At 36.8% G+C, this 19,345-nt stretch overlaps 1 protein-coding gene across 1 annotated transcript; it reads left to right on the top strand.

Annotated features, from left to right (window-relative positions):
* The first annotated feature begins 5,275 nt into the window (after positions 1-5,275).
* Positions 5,276-12,705, top strand: LOC149162433 (uncharacterized). The gene is made up of 2 exons (XM_089437268.1): positions 5,276-5,555; positions 11,636-12,705. Exons 1-2 carry the CDS (start codon positions 5,514-5,516, stop codon positions 12,473-12,475), a joined length of 882 nt encoding a protein of 293 aa, XP_089293394.1. The 5' UTR covers positions 5,276-5,513; the 3' UTR covers positions 12,476-12,705.
* Positions 12,706-19,345: the final 6,640 nt, after the last annotated feature.

Genomic DNA, 19,345 nt, shown 5'->3' with positions numbered 1-19,345 from the left:
TTTTGTTCCTTAGAAAAAGAGGCAAAATCCTTTAAAAATGGCCTAAAAGGCTTTATGAAGAAAATCGCATCGGAGGAGGGCCAAAGGCCGATTTAAGCAGAAAAGGGGAAGCATCCCCGATCGCCGATCCCTGACATATCAGGTTGGAGGTGGGCACATGCATATAACATAAAGCGAGACCTGGGCCGATGCGATATCGCGATCGCCGATATCGGTGGATCGCAATCGACGACATCATAAGGCAAAGGACGGACCCCTGTGCTGAGCGATATTGCGATCTCCGATATTGGCGGATCACAATCGGTTTTGGCATCGACCATGCCATATGTACAGAACCCCGGGTCCATGCGATACACAATTGCGATATCGCAAAATCACATTGGAACAACACCACAGAGTGGGGACCGATACCTACGCGACTTGTGATATATATCCAGACCGATGGGGTTATGAATGCCACTTCATAAATGTTTCAAGTCCGCCATAAAAGCCGTTTTGTGATATTTTTAGTGTTTAATGTATTTTTTTAATACAAAGGAAACAAGCAGGATTTCGGGCAGTCGTAGGCGGTAAGTGGTTTTGGCCAAGCTCTACCCGAGCCCATACACTGGCTGCCACGTGGCCAAGCCCTAGAGAGAGAAAACCACCCTTTCGGGTGGTTAACCCCGTACGAGTGAGCCGCCCGAAATGAACCTCAGCCGTTGGATCCAGATCTCCCAAATCAATGGTGGGGATGCGATAAGCGACATAAAGGCGGACCCGATAGGAGTTATAAAGCAGATTTAAGGGATTTTCAAGTCCGATAAAAGGCGTTTATGTGGATTTTTCAGCGTTTCTGGTGTATTTCTCTATGTAAACAGAGAAATGATATCTTTGGGATTTCAACGCGCCAGTGGCCTTTTTCGTTGCAAAACAGGTGGCCACCATACCTTGGGACATTAGCAATGATTGTTAAATGCTCCAGAAGGAAGATGAAGGGACAACGACCAGGAGCCAGAGAGCTCGAGAGCTGAAACGAACAGACAAGCGCCGATAGGCTTAAAATCCATTCCATGACAGAGACAAAGGAGTTGCTGAGTCTGAGAGCACGATTGAGAGGCATAAGCAGGCAGCGCAGCAAGCTAAGGGGCGAGAAAGCCTGAGAGTGTGATTGATAGGCAACAAAGCTACAAAAAGGTCGCTGGAAGGTTACTAAGGATCGCTTGGAGGTCAAGCGGTTCATAGAGGCACGCAGAGGTCGAGAGAGAGATCTCAAGATAGCGAGAGCCGAAGAGCCAGAGCTAATGTAAGAGCCTAAGAGCCAAAGCCAGAGCAAGAAGGCCGAGAACTTCAGAGCTGGGGACCGAATGGCATTCTAAACCCATTGTTTATGTGTAAATCATGGAGTTGAGCTAGAGAGCTAGTAAAAAGATTGTTGCCATAATCCCAGAGAGCCTAGTCGAGTTGACTAGAGCTCAAGGAGATGTAGCCCAAGAGTTTTGGGTGAACTCTATATTAAAGTGTTGTTCTGTGTGTTTTGTTTTATTGTTGCATTGTTTACTATTATACATACATACACACACACACACACACACACACACATATATATATTGTATCAGCATAAACAACAAAATATTAAAAGCACATAAACAGTTCTAAAACAGACATAAGCATACACATTATTTTCAAGCACATATTTAATTCCGCATTGGTTAATCATAAAGACTTGGGAATATTTAAGCTTTGGAAGTGGGAGAGGTTCTTGTAAGTTAGACAAGAAGCCTAAGTGCCCCATTTTCAGATCAACGCTTGAGTAGTTATGGATGCTTCTGTATAAAATTCTTGTCCTCCCATGTGGAATCTTCAGTGGATAAGTTCTTCCACTTGATGAGATACTCTGAAATTGATCAATTTCGTAGCAGTCGAGTTCTTGTTTCTGTGACTGCTTCAGGTTCCAATATGATTTTTCCTTCCTTGTCAAGTTTTGGCAATATTGTTTGAACTGGGAGCTTGTCACCTATAACCTTCTTTAAGCATGAAACATGGAAAACTGGGTGCACTCTGGAAGGTGCAGGAAGCTCCAATTTCTATGCCATATTACCAATCTTTTGCAACACCTTGTACAGACCATAATACTTTGGTGATAATTTACTATCCTTCTTAGCTTGCTTGAGGGACATTTGTTTATATGGTTGTATTCGTAGAAATACCCAGTGACCTACATCAAAACTTCTTTCGCTACAATGTTGGTCTACCTGTTGTTTCATTCTATTTTGCGCCAAAGTGAGGTTATCCTTTAAGAGTTGGAGAACTTGTTGTTGATGCTTGATGTGATCTTCCACTGCTTGAATCTTAGAATTTTCTCTTAAAAATGATGTGATGGATGGTGGATGATATCCATAAAGTGCCATAAATGGGGTCATTTTTGCTGCAGTATGGAAGGAAGTGTTATACCACCATTCAAACAAAGGAAACCACTTGACCCATTGTGTCTGTTTATCAGATACAAAGCAACAAAGATATCCTTCCAAACATTTGTTCACTATCTCAGTGTTCCCATCACATTGAGGATGATAAGATGAGCTATGAGCTAACTGAGTACCCAATCAGAAAATAATTCCGTCCAAAAATTTCGAGTGAAAATGGGATCTCTATTGCTTACAATAATCTCCTAACAAAAAATTGAAACTTTGAAACTTTGAATTGTTGATTGAGGTGCTCGACTCTTCCATAAAATCATGCAATGTGTTATACTACTAAACTAAAATAATTAAATAAGTAAACATTAATTGTATATTAATAAAAGAAATATTCTCTTTTGGGTAAAAGGTAAAATTCAATAGGGATAGTATTTGGTTTCATATATAACATTAAATTTAGATGCTTTTTTTTTTTAATTAACCATGTTGAATAATAACCCGTTGGTGTATTATAGGGGTGGCCTAGAGTTAAATATTCGAACTACCACCATAACACTAAGAGTATCCAATAGCCCACAAACCAGATATATTGATAACTTATGACTTAGCAAGAATTGAGATGTTCACAGATAAGGGGGGTCTCGACTCTTCAATCCTTATTACAATGGGCCTTAAAGTTACATGTTTTTTCAACTAATAAATTGGGTGAAGTTAGTATCAACAACCCATAGGTCGATATCTAGTATTGACTTAAAGCTAGATGGCTTATTTAAACCATGGAGAATCAGTACACATCAAAGTAATATGGATGAGGCCCATGATCAAATCTTCTGGTTGCCACTATAATACTAAGAAACTTATGGCTTAGTAAGAATCAAGATGCCCATGGAGAAGGGGGGACCCTACTCTTCGAGCCTTATCATAATGGGCCTTAAAGTTGATATTTTTTAACTATTAAGTTTGGTGGAGCTAGTATCAACAACCCTCAGGTCAATATCTAATACTGACTTAAAGTAAGATGTTTTTTTTTAACCAAGGTGAATCATTAAAATGTCAAAGTAATTTGGACATGGCCTTGGATCAAATCTTCTAGTTGAGACTATAATACCAAGAGTATATCCAATGGTTTGTAAGCTAGATATACAAATAACTTTTGACTTAGCAAGAGTTCAAAAGTCATGTGGGTGGATCTTCCCTACTCTTTGAGCCTTATCACAACCTTCCAAACATGTCCATTGGATAGTGAATCCGGGTGGATGGAAGAACAAATCATGACACCAACCACTTGAGCTACCAACTGGGGACATGTTCGATGTTAGATGTTTTTAAACGAAAAATGGTTGATGGGGAACTAGAAACCTTCCTAGATATATACAAGAGCCCACAAGTAACATATATAAGAAACTCATAGTTCAACTTAGGACTAAGATGTATAGAGACCATAGAAAACTGGAGTTGGAATTCCATACTCCAACGAGATGCCTATCCTTCCAACCTTACTATGACTAGCCATGGTGTCCCCTCATGGGATTTGAAACTGGGTGGAGGGGATATCCCAATGAGACAACCACCTCGTCGTCCCATGAGGAGACATGTTCGATGTTAGATGTTACTAAAAGCACACGATTCCACTAAAGGTAACCTCTAAGGGACACTAATTTTCTTATGGACACTATCTTAGTTGAAATCACATTTTGGTCTTGAAATGAGACCTAAAACTATTTTTAACTTGCTAAGAACTCGTCTTTCCTAAATGTAAGGAAACATATGAATAACCTAAGACCCCAAGGTATTTGAGAGACACATAAGTCTATCCCCTTTTGGTTGAGTCATTTTAAGTGGTGTGATTTTCTTTAAGTAATGATGATAAATTACTTCATCGTGGATACCAATCAATAATGTCTATCCTCATAATCAATTAACCACTAAACTATAATACATTTTAAGACTTGACGAGTAGGCGCCCCACCCATGTGATATCTCAACCCTTCCTAAGTCATAAATTATCAGTATATCTAGCTTGCCGACTATTAGATAAACTTTTGACATGATAGTAACAACCAAAAGATTTGATCCTAGACCTTGCCCAAATTACTCCAACATATTATTGATTCATCATATATATATATATATATAATTTTCTTTTAATTCTCTCATAAAATAAACAAGGGCTACATGGTAGCTAGTACGTGCCGCTTAACTTAAATATAGTTTAATTAAACTAAAAAATAATAAAGACAAATGATTCATCACAAAAATAAAACAATTAAATATTGTATTGTTGAATGTCATCAATAATAATTAAGAAATATGATTAGCTAATATTATTTATATTAACATATATACACTTTAATATATATGTCAATTTTTTATAATTAAATATATTTGTGTGTTATATATATATATATATATATAGATATATATTAAATTTAATAAAATTTGTGTTTAATATAATAATAAGTTATCTTAAATTGAAAATATGAATAAAAAACTAAAATCTATTAAAATGGCAATAATTAAAAAAATGAAAAAAGAGTTAAATTAAAAAAGAAATAAATCTAAAAACAAAAAATTAGTAACTAACATAAATGAAAGTTACTAAAAAGCCCATAATAAGACCTCAACCAATCACTTTATAAATAAATAAATTTAAATAAAATAAAAAATAACAAAAATTGAATTCTTATAACATAAATTTTACTTAAAATACAGATTAATATACACCTAAAACAAAAAACAATATGAAAATCAAAACAAAACTAAATAAGCAGATATAATAAACTAATATAAATTCATTTTAAACTCAAACAACATTTAATTTTTTTAATCCTTTTTTAATCTTTTTGCACGGATTATATTTATGCGATGCAAAACGATCGGATTACTCCGGTTGGAAATCCCTCTACTCACTTGGAAAGTCCTGTATCATAAAATTCTCGGCCGCCAATCTAGTATCTCGATTTAGGTTGGCCTTTATCAAAGTTAACTTCTACTCTATCATAAAATATCTAGCCTTTTGCAACCTGTGATTTTACATTTACATGGAGCAAAATTCATGTTCGGGGTCTGGATTTGCTAGAGATCAATAGTTTCTCAGCTTTGCAGCACTCGAAGATGTCTCTGCAACTCAATTCGGTTGTTGGTTGCGGACCCCTGGTATGCTACTACCGCTTCCTCCTTCTTCTTGCTTGCTTTTGCAGTTCTGCTTCTCTGGTTTCTTTTTTCCAAAGACCGTAATGGATATGTTCAATTTTATTAGAGTTTGGAGCACCTATTCAAGTAATAGTCTATTTATTAATGGAGTATTCGTGAAAAATTCCCAGCATGGTACCTGAGCTTCACAGCCAGACACTGAGAATAAACCGACCGGGGTTATAAATTATAATGGGTATGGTCAATTTCATAAATTTAGAGGTATCTGGTTTACTTATGACTAGTAACAGGACAATCCCACAAATTTCACAAACTTAGAGGTATCTGGTTTACTTATGACTAGTAACAGGACAATCCCACAAATTTCACAGCAGGGCTTCTAGGCTTCAGAAACTTGAATAAATACAGGGTTTTATGGACAGAAAATTACACTGTTGTTTTTAGAGATTAGTGATTAGGTACTAGTAGGGGTGGATTTTTGTGTAGCATGCTTTGTGGGCCCTCTTTGGCGTGTGGCTGCAATGCATGGGATGTCTTTAATTGCATACCACCTTACTGTAATGGCATATCCCTATAATGGGGTCTCACCTGACATTTATATTCTACTGCCCGACCTTCTAGATAATTGGGGCCTTGGTTTTTAGCGTATCAATATCATTGAAATAGGTAATGAACATATAACCTATACTAAATTAAAGCCTTCCTCAGCCCTAGATCCTGAAGCCTTTTTTCTTTTGTTAAATGTAAGCATGTTCAGTAAGTACTGGTTGGAAGGTCCCACCTGCAAACACTCAGACGAAACTGTGTTTGCATAGGTGGTGTTGTAAGTGAATTAGGTTGATAGCTGACAGCAGCAATACATTGCAATAGCTACTCATGGATAATTTTAGAGGAAGGAGATTGTGGATGGTAGGCATTATTACACACATCATATTGTTCAAGAAATTGTTATGGTCTGTATTATTGCCTGAAAATGGATGGTTCATTCTGCGTTCTTAGACGCACTCTTTTCAGCAGCATATCATCAGAAGACGGAAACTTTGGGGGTTTGGTGTGAGTCATGGGCATTGTATTAGAATATGGTTCGGTCATTATTTTGTTTGTCATGCATGGGGGAGATGGTGATGAAGATCTACATGTGGCATTTCTTTAACATGCTGGAGGATGTTTACGGGTTTGGAGGTGTGTTTTGTTGTTGAATTTTCAGATATATATATATATAGAGGCAATATTGCATATGTGGCAGAATTTCACCTTTCAGGCACTTTGGTATATATTTTTATGCATATTTCTCTGCTAAGGGTACCTTGCACATTCTCCAACACAGATTTACATATTTGGAGGCATTCCTCACCCTAAAGGTTCTTTTGGGTGTTAATGCATGTCCTTCAAGACATTGCACATATTTGGAGGCATGTTTCACCATTGCGTTAGTTTTTATGGATTTCCTAGCATCATACAAGTGTTCTAGTCTCTAAGGTGTCAGAGAGGCTAAGGAATACGAAATCTCCAAAACCTAGAAAATGTTTCGAAAGAAAACATTAGAAACCTATCAATTAAATTAATTGATCCATAATTAAAAAGTTCCTAAGTTTAATTTAGGAAAATTGATTAATTAATAGGTATTAATGAGAAAATCAATTTTGCTCTAGAAACTTCCATAAAAGTGACTTGATGGAGTCTAAGATGATCTGAGCCATCGATCACTATTATATCTTGGTCGTTGAAGCTCTAGCGAGAGATTATAAGAGAAAATCGAAAGGATTGGAGAAAACACAGCTTCTGACCAAGGTAGCTTGAGTTCCCCAATTCACAGTATTCAGTGAGGGTGCAATTCAAGTTAGGGAAGAGCATCGGAGAGAGGGAGCAACAGATATCCAAAGGTGATTTTCCTCAGTTTCCAGTGTCGAAGAGGTAGGAAAAGAGGAGGCTGAATTGTCAGCAGAGGAGGTCGTTTTGTGGAGTGCGAGTTAGCCAGAAACCCCAGTGCGAGTAGTCGAAAGAGGTGCGTTTCAGTTGCTGGAGGTTGTATCCCGAGGCAGAGCAAGTCATTTCCAGAGGTAGAGGGAGGTGGTATGACACACCTGGAAGGGTTCTGGGGGTTGTTTGAGTTTATCCAGAGCACTAATGTGCATTCTAGGCAGAGGTGCGAATAGCATGGAGGAGGTGTGAGTGGCTGGAGAGAGGCAAGTTTAATTGCAGAGGGTGAATGAGTGTCTAATATATATTTTACCAGTATATACTGAAGGTTCGCTATTGGGGCAATCAATTGTAATTATTTTCTCAAATTGCTGCATAGTAATAAAACCCTCATCTGCGGCGCCAGTTTTTCCTTCAGGGTTTTTTCGGGGACAATTGTCCAAATGGCAAAAACAATGGTGTCTATTTTCAATGTGTGTGCATCTATTTCTCGGTTCCGTAATTTTTATTTTCGCAAGGTATTTTTGTTGGTGAAAAATTGCAGTGTGAATTATTTGCTATTTGTCGTAATAATAATTACAGAAGACAAATAAACTGTTAAAGTTAGGAGAATAATATCCAATTGCTGCAGTTCAAGGAATTTTCACATGGTATCAAAGAAGATCAGATCAGAGGCTCAGAGGCGAAGGAAGCGAGATTGTGCAGTTTCAGAGGGAGATACGTATTATGAAGCACCAGTTTTTAGATCTGCACAGGTCAAGCCAGAGGTGTGAATTACATATAGGCAAAAAATCAATTTCTAGTTCAGGTGAAGGAAAAGTTTGATTTTGCCTCATATCTGTGGCAGCAGGCAGTAGGATTGCTGGACTTTGTACTATGGAGTGTGCGTTTAGCATTATTAATTTTGGTGATGATGTTGATGATTGAAATTGGAAACAGAAACCTGATGATATGTTGAATGTTATAATCATTAATGATGATGACAACGTTTAAACTTTATGCTGAATTGATGATGATGATTTGTTTATGTTGAATTGATGATGATGATTATGTATTTTTAAATATAAAATCTAGATTCTAAAAGATGAATGGTAAGATGAAATTTTTATTTTGTCATATATATATATGCCATTTCCTTGCTGTATCGTATCTGGATTATTTTAAAATTGACTATACCCGTTTCAAACCCCATTTCTGTGCAACTTAGTTATAGACAATTCCCGACGTGGATGATGTCATGTTACAGTCTTCATTGTTAAGGGTGGTGGTTTTAGAAGACCAACCTTAGGAGATCTGAAGCCTCCTCAACAAGAGGAGCACGCATGGTGTTTTCAACCATGCCGCATGAGACAATTTTTAAGGGTCCCTCACCTTATAATCTCTTCCATGATTATTATCAGCCTTTGTGACCTGCTTCAGATCACAAGCTTCAGCATAGCAAGGCACTCTCAGGTGGTTGCAGCATGAATGCAGACCTCCAAGGATCATTGGTGCCTCTTGACACACCGATTATATTTTATTTTTGTTTTTTTTTAAAAGGACAAGACGGAGAAATTTAAAAACCAGGTGGTCTCATATTTGTTCCATGAAATGTAAACACATAAAAAAATTGAAATTCTTACCAGCAACATGTGTGGAGGGTACCATATGCAGTGACCTAAATTCGGAGGCATCTTCTTCTGTATGAGGTGATTAATTGGCTTACTATTTGAATGTAAGCTCAAACACTTCATTTTCACACTAACAGCTGTTCTGCTTGTGTAGTTCTGATACCATGATAAGGTTTATGACATAAGCCAAGAATCTAGTGAAGACACAATGAGATATAAACAAAAAACCCTGTATATGGGTGAGGTGCAACACCATCAAGTTGCACCTTAGTAATAATAAGCAAAGCAATTTCTACTTGAAGTGAAAAAATGAAAATGAGATCTTATAGTTAATATCTATCCAATGACATAAGCAGGGGAACCGTAAGGATAGGAGCCACATAAGGTAGATTTATAGTACTATAAATGATTTATAAATAGGCCTTGTGGAGTCACACCCAAAGCCCTACCGAGGATACATTGGGCTCCAAATAAATTCTTTCTCCAACTTAATTGGGACAGCAATGATACCATAGACAATGTGACATAAGTCTAGGTTTGCAAAGCCTTGCTATGACCTCTGCACTGGTGGATAGAGTTATATCTCAAGTCTGGGTTTACACAGCCTTTCCTTGACCACTGCAAGTCTGGGTTTGCAAAGCCTTGTTTTGACCACTGCATTGGCTGATGGTATAATATCTTATAAAGTTGCAAATCACAATGTTGGAATTGTGCCACTAAACAGGGACATAACTGAAAAAGAGAGAGGCATGCCATTGTTAACTGGGTATTTGTGATTCCTCCCACTAAAATAAGTTGTATTTTGCAGCATCTTACCTTGCTACCACTGAATCCTTCACAGGGGATTTCAAGTCATGTGATACTTTAAAAATGAAATGGAATGAGAGCTTTGGCAGAGTTGTAAGGAAAGATAACATTCTTGATATGAAATCTAATGCACTAAGAATTAAGTCCTGTAATTAGCAGTCCTCCATGATTAGGAACACTGAAGGAAAAATTCCAAGAAAGATACTTTGGAATGTTTGTGGTTGTTGACAAAGTAATTGTTGCAGCTTATAAAATAAAATTTGGTGCAAGTATAAAACTTGTATCTATGTGTCTATTGTAAAAAAGAGATTCGAGGTGTCTGGCACCACCCTTGGTTGGCCTGTCCTATTAGTTGTTGTGGGTCAATTGGATACCAAAATATTTTAGGAATGATGTAGGAAATGTTGACGTTAAAGCATATGCCAAAGAATACTTTAGAAATGGACTTTTTTCGAACTAAAAATTGCTAAATTACAGTTTATACTATTATAGATTCCCTCATCAAGGATCCTGAAAATGTCCAGTTGCTTTCAGCTAAAAACTTTCTCAGCAGCAAGGCTATGGACCTGGGTACATGCACAAGTCTCTGGGATTGTTATAGATAACTGTCTTTGAAAGTGGAATAGATAAAGATGGCAGTCTAAGAATCACTATACTAAGGTTAGAGGCTGAAGGTGTTGGTGGAAAGTACGAGTATGAGAAGAGATGAAAATCCCTGTATGCTATTTCTGTTGTAATCCTGAATTATAGCTAGGTTTGATCTATGGTTATTCTATACTATATGGACCAAAGTGGCATCGTTGTCAGAGAGAGGTCTTGTCATTGTTATTAGAACCGGATCAGTCAATTTTCTATCCAACTAAATGTGCTGTTTTTGTTCTTTGGTTTGGAAAAGGAAGTATATCTGCAAATCATTTACTGATTTCTGTTTTATTTTTCTGGTTATGGGGAATGTGGGTATAGTAGGGCTGCAGAGGTCTGCTCTGGAGTGGAAACATTATTGAAAGAGAAACACCGCAGGAGCATTCTGCATCTCCAGAATACATTTCAAGCCTTTTTCCCTGCACCTTTCTTTGAAAATGTTGTAGGAATTTGCATCCCTCTTTCAAGTTAGAATACAATAGAAATTTTGTAAGTGGATACTTTCAACAAAAATAAGCATCCTGCTTTTATAGGCAATCCATATGAATGCTTTTTGTATTAAAGACAAGTCTTGTCATTGATAACTATTTCTTACCACTCTTGTTAGCATTGGTTCATGCAACATTGCACTGTTTGTTTAGAATTGCAGAATGGCACTGTCACCAAACTAGATATGGCATTCATTAGGATACATCTACCAAAATAAGATACCATCAGGAAAAAGGAATTAGTCAGCGAATAGAGGTGTCATGTGTACAGTGCATATGTGAAACTGTACATATGTGAAACTGTACTGTTTTATATTGAACCTGATGTACTACTCTATTCAGCCTGTATTTCATGTGCAGTGCTGGGAACTAGTCTTCTTTTTCTTGAGATACCTTCTCACATATATTTATATTTCATCTTAGGTAGTAGTATAATAATGTTTTCTTTTAGTAAACCTGGAAAGAGGGACAACCTATGCAAGAGAAACTAAGTTACTATAAAAGTTTGCCAGCTTTACTGATTGGAGGTTGCATTATTATATAGTTGCTCTCACTCTTTCGCGTTATATTTTAAAGTTGAGCAGTTTCCACTATTTTCTGACAATAGCTCCTGCAGGTCAATGGACAACATGGATTTAGATCTTTCTCAAGTCATTGCAGCTTCCTTTCAATGCAAGTTGCCTCTCACAACACACCTTGTCCTACCACTTCAGTGGATTTATATATTGCAAAGAGGAGTTCTAAAAGGGCTGCAAGGTGGGTTAGGATGCTCGCATTTGCTGGTAGGCAAGAAGATCTAAAAGGCTCGAGTGATGGAAAGGAAGAAGCCTTAACTGAGTCAGGACAGAAAGTTGACACTATAGCAACTTCATCTAATAGCATCAGTTCTTCCCGTCCCATCATAACTGCCGATCAGAAGCTGCAATCACGAGCAGTTGTTGGAAATTCACTGGCAAAGGATGTAGAAAGCGGTGCCAGCGCTTCTTCTCAAATTGAAGCTAAAAGAATTGATGCTCCTGGTAAGTCAACATCAAGTCGAATGACCGCACCAATCTCATCAACAGTGCCTAAGACAGGTTATCCATCAGGTGAACCAGGATCCTTTACTTCTGCAAACCCCTCTCTGTCAGCGCGGGAGAAGTTAAGAACTGCTCGCACACTAACAGGATTTGCAGAGTCAGATAAACCCGGCACACCTCAACGACAAAAAAATCTTTTAGATGCCTTAAGGGAGAGTGATAAACAAGGAAAAACTACTAAATATGGGCAACCGATTGAACCCTCAAATTTGTTTGATGATCGCAAGCGGAGCACAGAAAAGCAGAAACAGTTCGAGTTTACCTGGGGGCCTAGTCAATTTTATGGCTTATTATCATTTGTGTTACTTACCAGCGTCATGTTTGGAACAACATATATCGTTTGGAAACTTGGAGCAATACACTATAACGATCTTTAAAATGTTAGTTTTTTGTGGAGCCAACTTATTTATTTTCTTACACTCTCTTCCTTTTCAGCAGATGGTCATTTTCAATTGTGAAACGCCCATGTTTATGGGATGGGATAATTCTTTGCATAGTCATCTCAGAGAAAAAATGTGACAAAGATATTGTATTCTTCCAATACACCATATATAAATTCTACCTGTTTTTGTTTCTTGTATAAACAAGTAGGAGTTTTCCGTTGCCATCGTTTCCAGATTGAATTTCAAATTTCTGCAATCAAATACTTGATGTTGGCATTTGCATCTATCATTTTACTGAACACTACAGTCATCGTTAGGGTCAGTGGATTGACAGAGAGCAATGTCGCAAATGTGGATTATGTATCATGGTCACGAAGTAAAGTTTTGTGTGAGAACAAAAAGGAAAGAATTTTGGGAGGTTAAATCAAAAGTATAAGAGCATAAACATGGAATGGTAGGTAAATACCTAAAAACAAAAAAAATAAATGCCAATCATTTCAAGAAATAAAGTAAATCATAATTATATGGAGATAAATAAATAGAAGTATACAGAAATTTAAAATTAAAAGATCAATTAGAAATAAATTAGAATTATGAAATTAACAATGGAGGTAAAGGAACAAAAGAGAAGATAGCATAAAAAAAGATGAAAGCACACAACCATGCTTGCCATAAGGAGGAAATCCACATATATATGTCTTAAAGTAAAGCTATATATAAGATTAAATGAGTAATTAGCAAAATGAGGATTTTAAAGGGAGTGGTGTAGAAGGGATGAAAGATGTTGATGACTATTAAATATGAGCAGAATTAAGAATGAAGGACAATTAGTGTAGGAGGTCAAGTAAATGAAGGTAAGATGAATAAGGTGAACTGAAGGTAATAGAAAGAGAAAGGGAGTCAAAGGAGAATGTGCGGGGAGGAAAAGTGAGGATTGAAAGAAACGGATGAGGAGAGGGGATTAAAAGTTACATACTAATGAATTGTAATAAAATGAATAAATGATATGATAATCTAACTAAGAAATAAAACAAAAAATCATATAAATAAGTACAAAGAACAAGAAATATAACAAGAAAGGGATCAACTAGAGATGTACCAATATTATGAAATTAACCATGGAATGAAGGTAGGGAAACATAACAGGACAAATCATAAAAAATAAGAAAGCACATGGATGCTTGCAACATGGAAGAAACCAACACAAATTACTTGAAATGAACAATGATCAAAGTGAGGGTTTGACAAGTAGGATGTGGGTGGGGCAAATTGATTGAGGGATGAAAGAACCCAACAACATCTAAAAATAGATAGAAGTAATAGAGGAGGATAATTTGTTTTCAAAAGGATAGAAAAAGAAGCAATAATAAGAGGAAAATACATCAAATAAAAGATTTTAAGTGGGAAACAAAGGAAAAGAAAGCATATAGAATGAGAGGACATAACCATGCTTGCAATGATGAAGAAATCAAGACATATGACTTAAAATGAAGGCATACATAAGCCTAGATGAATAATTAGCAAAATGAGGTTCTGAAGAGGGGGTTGTGTAGAGGGGAAGGAAATAAAAAAAGTGTATGAAAGATGTTGACAAAATTTAAAAAACGCAGAATAAACAAAGCAAGAGAATTAACTTAGAAGGTCAAGTAAATAAAATGTAAGAGGAAGAAGGTGAACCAATGGTAGAAGAAAAAGAAAGGAAGTGAAAGGAGACTGTGTTCGGAGGAAAATGGAGGATTCAAATAGGATGGTGAATGGGGAAAATATGTTACAAGGCAATGGGATGAAATAAATTAAACAAAATACAACAATCTAATTAAGAAATAAAATCAAATTTATATAAATAAATAGAAAGAATAAAAGGAAATATAAAACTAAAGATAATCAACTAGAACTATGCCAAAATTATGAAATTAACAAGGGAATGAAGGCAGGGAAACAAAAAGAAGAAAATATATGAAAGATGGGAACACATCGGCACACTTGAAGCCAACACAAATTACTTGAAATGGAACCATATATGTCTAAATGAGCAATTAAGTGAGGGTTTGACAAGTGGGGTTTGGGGGTGGGGTGAACTAAAAGAGGGATGAGAGAAGTTGACAATATCTAAAAATAGATACAATCACTAAAGGAGGATGAATTTTTTTTGTTCAAAGGATAGCAAAAGAGAAGCGATCGTAAGAGGAAAATATGTCACATAAAATATTTTAAGGATTTTTGTGGTTATAAAGGTGGAAAATGATGGATGTTGGGGCTGGCCGAGTTTGTAGCCATCTTCATGATTAATGTTTTGACTTTGGAATTACTAACAAGGAAGGTCACTTTGGACCCCAAGTGAACCTTGATTGAGTTCTATATGAAATCAGTTCAATTGAATGAGGCTTTGATATTAAAGGGAGTCAATTGTTGGTTCACATAGATTGAGCAAAAAAATCAATCAAGGTTGTTGATGGGTTGGATGGAGAATCGACCAATGTGTGATTAGTTTCATGTTGACATTATGTGACAAATTATTCAATTCTAAAACTAAAATAGAGAGAAGGATGAAAGAAGACGACAACATCTAAAAAAGGGTAGAAATAAAAAAAGAAGATAATTTAATTTAGGAGGGCCAATAAATGAAAAGTACGAGAAATGTGAGCCCAAGGTAAAGGCAAGAGAAAGGGAGTTAGGGGAGAAGGTGTATGGGAGGAAATTTGGAGAATTGAAGTAGATGGATGGGGGTAGGAGGAAAAAGGTTATAAGGTGATGAGGGGAAATAAAATTGAACCAAAATAAAAAGGAAATGAAAGACAAACAAGATGGTACATGTAACATTATCACACACGTCAACAATGAGGGAGGGGTTGTGTCAAAATGTTAATGTTATCTATAGTTAGAAAGGTGGTAAATGATCTATGTTGGGACTTACCAAGTTTGTAATCATCCTCACCATTAATGTTATTAGGATTCTTTTCGATTTCAACATCTCTAATGAGTTTGCTAGAATAGTATTATGTTTTGGCTAAGATTATAGTTTGTTCAAAGAATGCATACTTTTTGGTGCACTTTTCATGTTCAATTATGATGAATTGGTAGTGTGATTATGGTTGGTATAAAAAATGTACTCTTTGAATCTATATTTTATGGATCGACTTGCTTGGGGTTTATATGTTGCTCCAAAGGAACATAAGATTTCATAGATACCTTGGTATAAGAGAGGGGATGGGGTAGCAATTTTGTTTGTCACACTGTTAAAGATGTTCCTAAGACTTGTGTGAAGTTTGAAAATGACTTTGATGTTCTCTTTTATGAGGATTTTTGATAGGCCTCCAAATTAGACACAAATTAAGGACCATCTAACCTTTCTTAGGCACTAAAGGCTATATTAAATCTTTCCTTCTACAAAAAATAAGTTTTTTAGCTTTAATATGTTCTTAAGAAGGTTTAGAGATAATTGCATATTATGTGCTAATATTATTTAATTTTGCAGAATATTAAAGGAATATTGAGTAAATTCTGAAAGAGATAATATAGGGACTTGCTCCCTACTACAAGATGGGACAAGATTGGATAATAAATGAACTAAATATCATGAAATTATCTACAAATTCTGGAGCTCCACCGATTGAGAAAATCTAGGAATGTGTTCCTTTTCATTTAATGCAAATTTCTAGTGTTGGGAATTAAATCCACTTTTTGAGGGATTTTAGAGGGGAAGTTGTCTCCTTTCAAGGATAATGTTTCCTCATCACTTTGTATTAAGTATCAGTTCGAATATTCTTCTAGGGGGTGTATTTCCTAGTCTTCTGGTGGAGAGAACTTTTTATTTAGCAGCTTCACTTTCATTGCTAGCAGAGATGTACTTGGATTGCTTCAAATAATGAAGTAGGTGCCATTTTTAGCTTCTAAATCTTGGTTTCCTTCATAGGATTCTGAGTATCCTTGGGCTTGGCTATCCCAAGAGCCATAGAGCCCTCTTGTACAATCTCTTTATCTCTTTTGAATGCCTTTTTCACTTGCATCTCTTATTTATGCATTTAGTATTCATTCTTCTTTTATTGTAGGTCATATTGGTTAAATGATTGAAGTGTGTTGTTTTGCAGGTTATTTACAAAGTCACAAGCATGATGTGTTAAAAATAGCAATAAGAAATTCCAATTTAAATTGTCCTTGAATTAAATTGTGAATTAAATCAAAATTCTATTTTCATAGCAACGTGTAATAGTTAATTAAGTTAAATTGACTTAATTGATATAGGAAATTCAACTTGGAAGTCTATCTAAAGTCATGTAGAGTGATCCCTAAATTTTCGGGGTCTAGGTTGAGTTCTTTTGAGTTGTAATTAGATAACTTAGTCTAACTAAATTATAGTCAGTTAAACTAGTTCGAACTGTTGGAAGAACTAGTAGGAGGTCTAGTAGTGGAGTAGTGCACCAGTGCATCACCAACACCACACTAGTTAATTGAAGATTCACTCAGAAATAACTCATGAATGTCATTTCAGAGGAAGACCCATTTGAGATTAGAATTCAGGGACAGTTTACTATCAGTTGTATAATTTTCCGAGTTGTATAGATGGTGCATGAAATCAGTTGAGGACTTATGTTTGGATTGCACAGTTATGGAGAGTGGATTTCCCAATTAAATACAGGCTAATTCTCTCAGGAATTGCAGAAGGAATTAGGGGCTTGACAGACAACAAAATTGGCTAAGTGTTGGCTTGAGCTGATTTGTGAGGTAGAGAGTTAGATTGTACTTGTGCAGGAATTGTTCGGGTTAAACAAGCATTGTATTTTATTCTTAGATCTTCTGGTTAATGCAATATAGATAGTCGGGAGTTTGAGCAGTTTCGTTCCCGAGAGAAATATTGTGTTATGTGCGATTGATATTCTTCCTTTTTTTTATTGTTTTCATCGATCAATTTTGGTTTCTGCTGAAAAGTAGAGTAGATTCTTGTCTTGTGTTTTAGCATATCACATAAGATGTTCAATCTACAGTAAAAATCTACATGGTATCAGAGTTGAAGACAATGTAGAAGAGGAGAATTCAAGTTTGTTGCGCAGGTCAAATCAAATATGCAGTTCATACTACATAATCAACAATATGGCTTTCTATGGTTTGAGACTTGAGTATGCCTTGGAGGGAAGCTCGAATTACATAGCTTGGAAGGAAAGGATGGAGGTCATGCTGGAAGATAATGGCCTCAAGGAATTCATATATCATGACATTACTAAGCCTCCAACATCGGATGCTAAAGATCTGGCTAAATGGAGAAAGTGTGTGGAAAAATCGAGAAGGATTATCTTGGAAGGAGTTCGAGATCACATTGTCTCGAGCCTCCACGGTAAGGATACTCCATATGCAATGTGGAAGGCATTGAAAACCCTGTTTCAAAATATCAGTGATCGTAGGAAGTTGCCACTTAAGGACAAACTCAGAAAGATCAAGATGGAGAAGGGCGACTCAATTCCGAAGTACTTGACCAAGTTCACTCATTGTTGGGATGAGCTTGGAAGTGTTGGGATTACTATTGCCAAAGACGATATGGTGAGCCTAGCTCTTCTAGGACTTCCCAAGAGTTGACACAGTTACCAGGACTCAGTTAATGGGAGGGAGAAGCTACTAGATTGGGAACGACTATGGTCGGATTTGGTATAGGAAGAGATTCAGAGGAACACTAGAGACAGATCCTCATCAAAGACTGATGATGAGGAGAATTGTGCCTTAGCAGGTAAGGAAAAGAAAGGGAAGGGGAAGTCATCCCATTCCAAATCAGATTCTTGTCATGGCGGTAAGAAGAAGGACATGTCGAAAGTCAAGTTCTTTCACTGTCATGAGCTGGGACATTTTTCTACGAAGTGTCTGCTTAAGAAGGTCAGTAAGAAGCCCTCAAGAGGAGCGGAAGGTGAGGCTCTTGCCTCACAATTCAAACTGGACTTTACCCTCATCGCTTGTATGGTGTCATCGATGATGGGTAGTGTATGGTACCTGGAAAGTGGAGCTTCTTTCCACATGACTGGTAACAAAGAGATCTTCAATAACTTGGAGGAGAAGGATCTCCAGATGCATATCGAAATGGGTGATAACGAGAGGTATAGCACTATCAGGATCAGTACAGTTATCTTTTAGAGGGAGTTGGGTTCTCCCCTCACTTTGCGAGATGTTATATATGTTCCTGGTTTGAGGAAGAACTTGGTCTCTGTTGCCATGTTGGAGGATAGAGGTTATAATGTGATATTTAGTAAGGGAAAGACGTTCCTTCATCGCATAGCCACAAGACAGGTGAAGAGGATAGGGATTTGAGTGAATAATCTCTACAAGTTGGAGGTAGAAGATTGTGCTGTCTTGAACACGAAATCAGAGAAGGTGAAGAGTTGAGACATCGGTGAGTTGTGGCACAGGAGGTTGGGTCACTTGAACCATGGCGCTTAGAAGAACATGCAACAAATTTCTACCGATCTTCCCAAGGGTACACTTGAGCAGGTTGATACATGAAAAGGGTGTACATTAGGAAAGTACACCAAGGCTTCCTTTCATGACAAAGACAGTTGAGCATAGGTGATCCTCGATCGAGTCCACTCAGATGTGTGTGGACCGTTCTCAACAACATCCACGACCAAGCACAGGTATTATGTTATATTTTTTGATGATTTTTCTTGTAAATGTTGGATCTTCTCCATGCAAAAGAAAGATCATAATTTTGTAAAGTTTTGTGAATTTAAAGCATTGGTCGAGAGATACTAGCAGGAAGGTTAATTCTCTCAAGAGTGATAACAATGGAGAGTATGTGTCGAATGAGTTTAAAAAATTCTGTGCAACAAAAGGCATTCGACGAGAGATGATAACACCTCATAACCCACAACAAAATGGGGTGACTGA

The sequence above is a fragment of the Pinus tabuliformis genome, chromosome 5_2 (assembly GCF_031772625.1).
Source record: "Pinus tabuliformis cultivar Carrire ecotype Pingquan chromosome 5_2, CPIR1, whole genome shotgun sequence".
NCBI lineage: Eukaryota > Viridiplantae > Streptophyta > Pinopsida > Pinales > Pinaceae > Pinus > Pinus tabuliformis.
This window is presented reverse-complemented; position numbering and strand designations above follow the sequence as displayed.

Bases quoted from the DNA above. Each gene is read 5' to 3' on its own strand.
- LOC149162433 (XM_089437268.1), top strand. From the start codon at position 5,514: ATGTCTCTGCAACTCAATTCGGTTGTTGGTTGCGGACCCCTG. The intron at 5,556-11,635 runs GTATGCTACTAC...TAGCTCCTGCAG, and splicing joins TTGTTGGTTGCGGACCCCTG to GTCAATGGACAACATGGATT.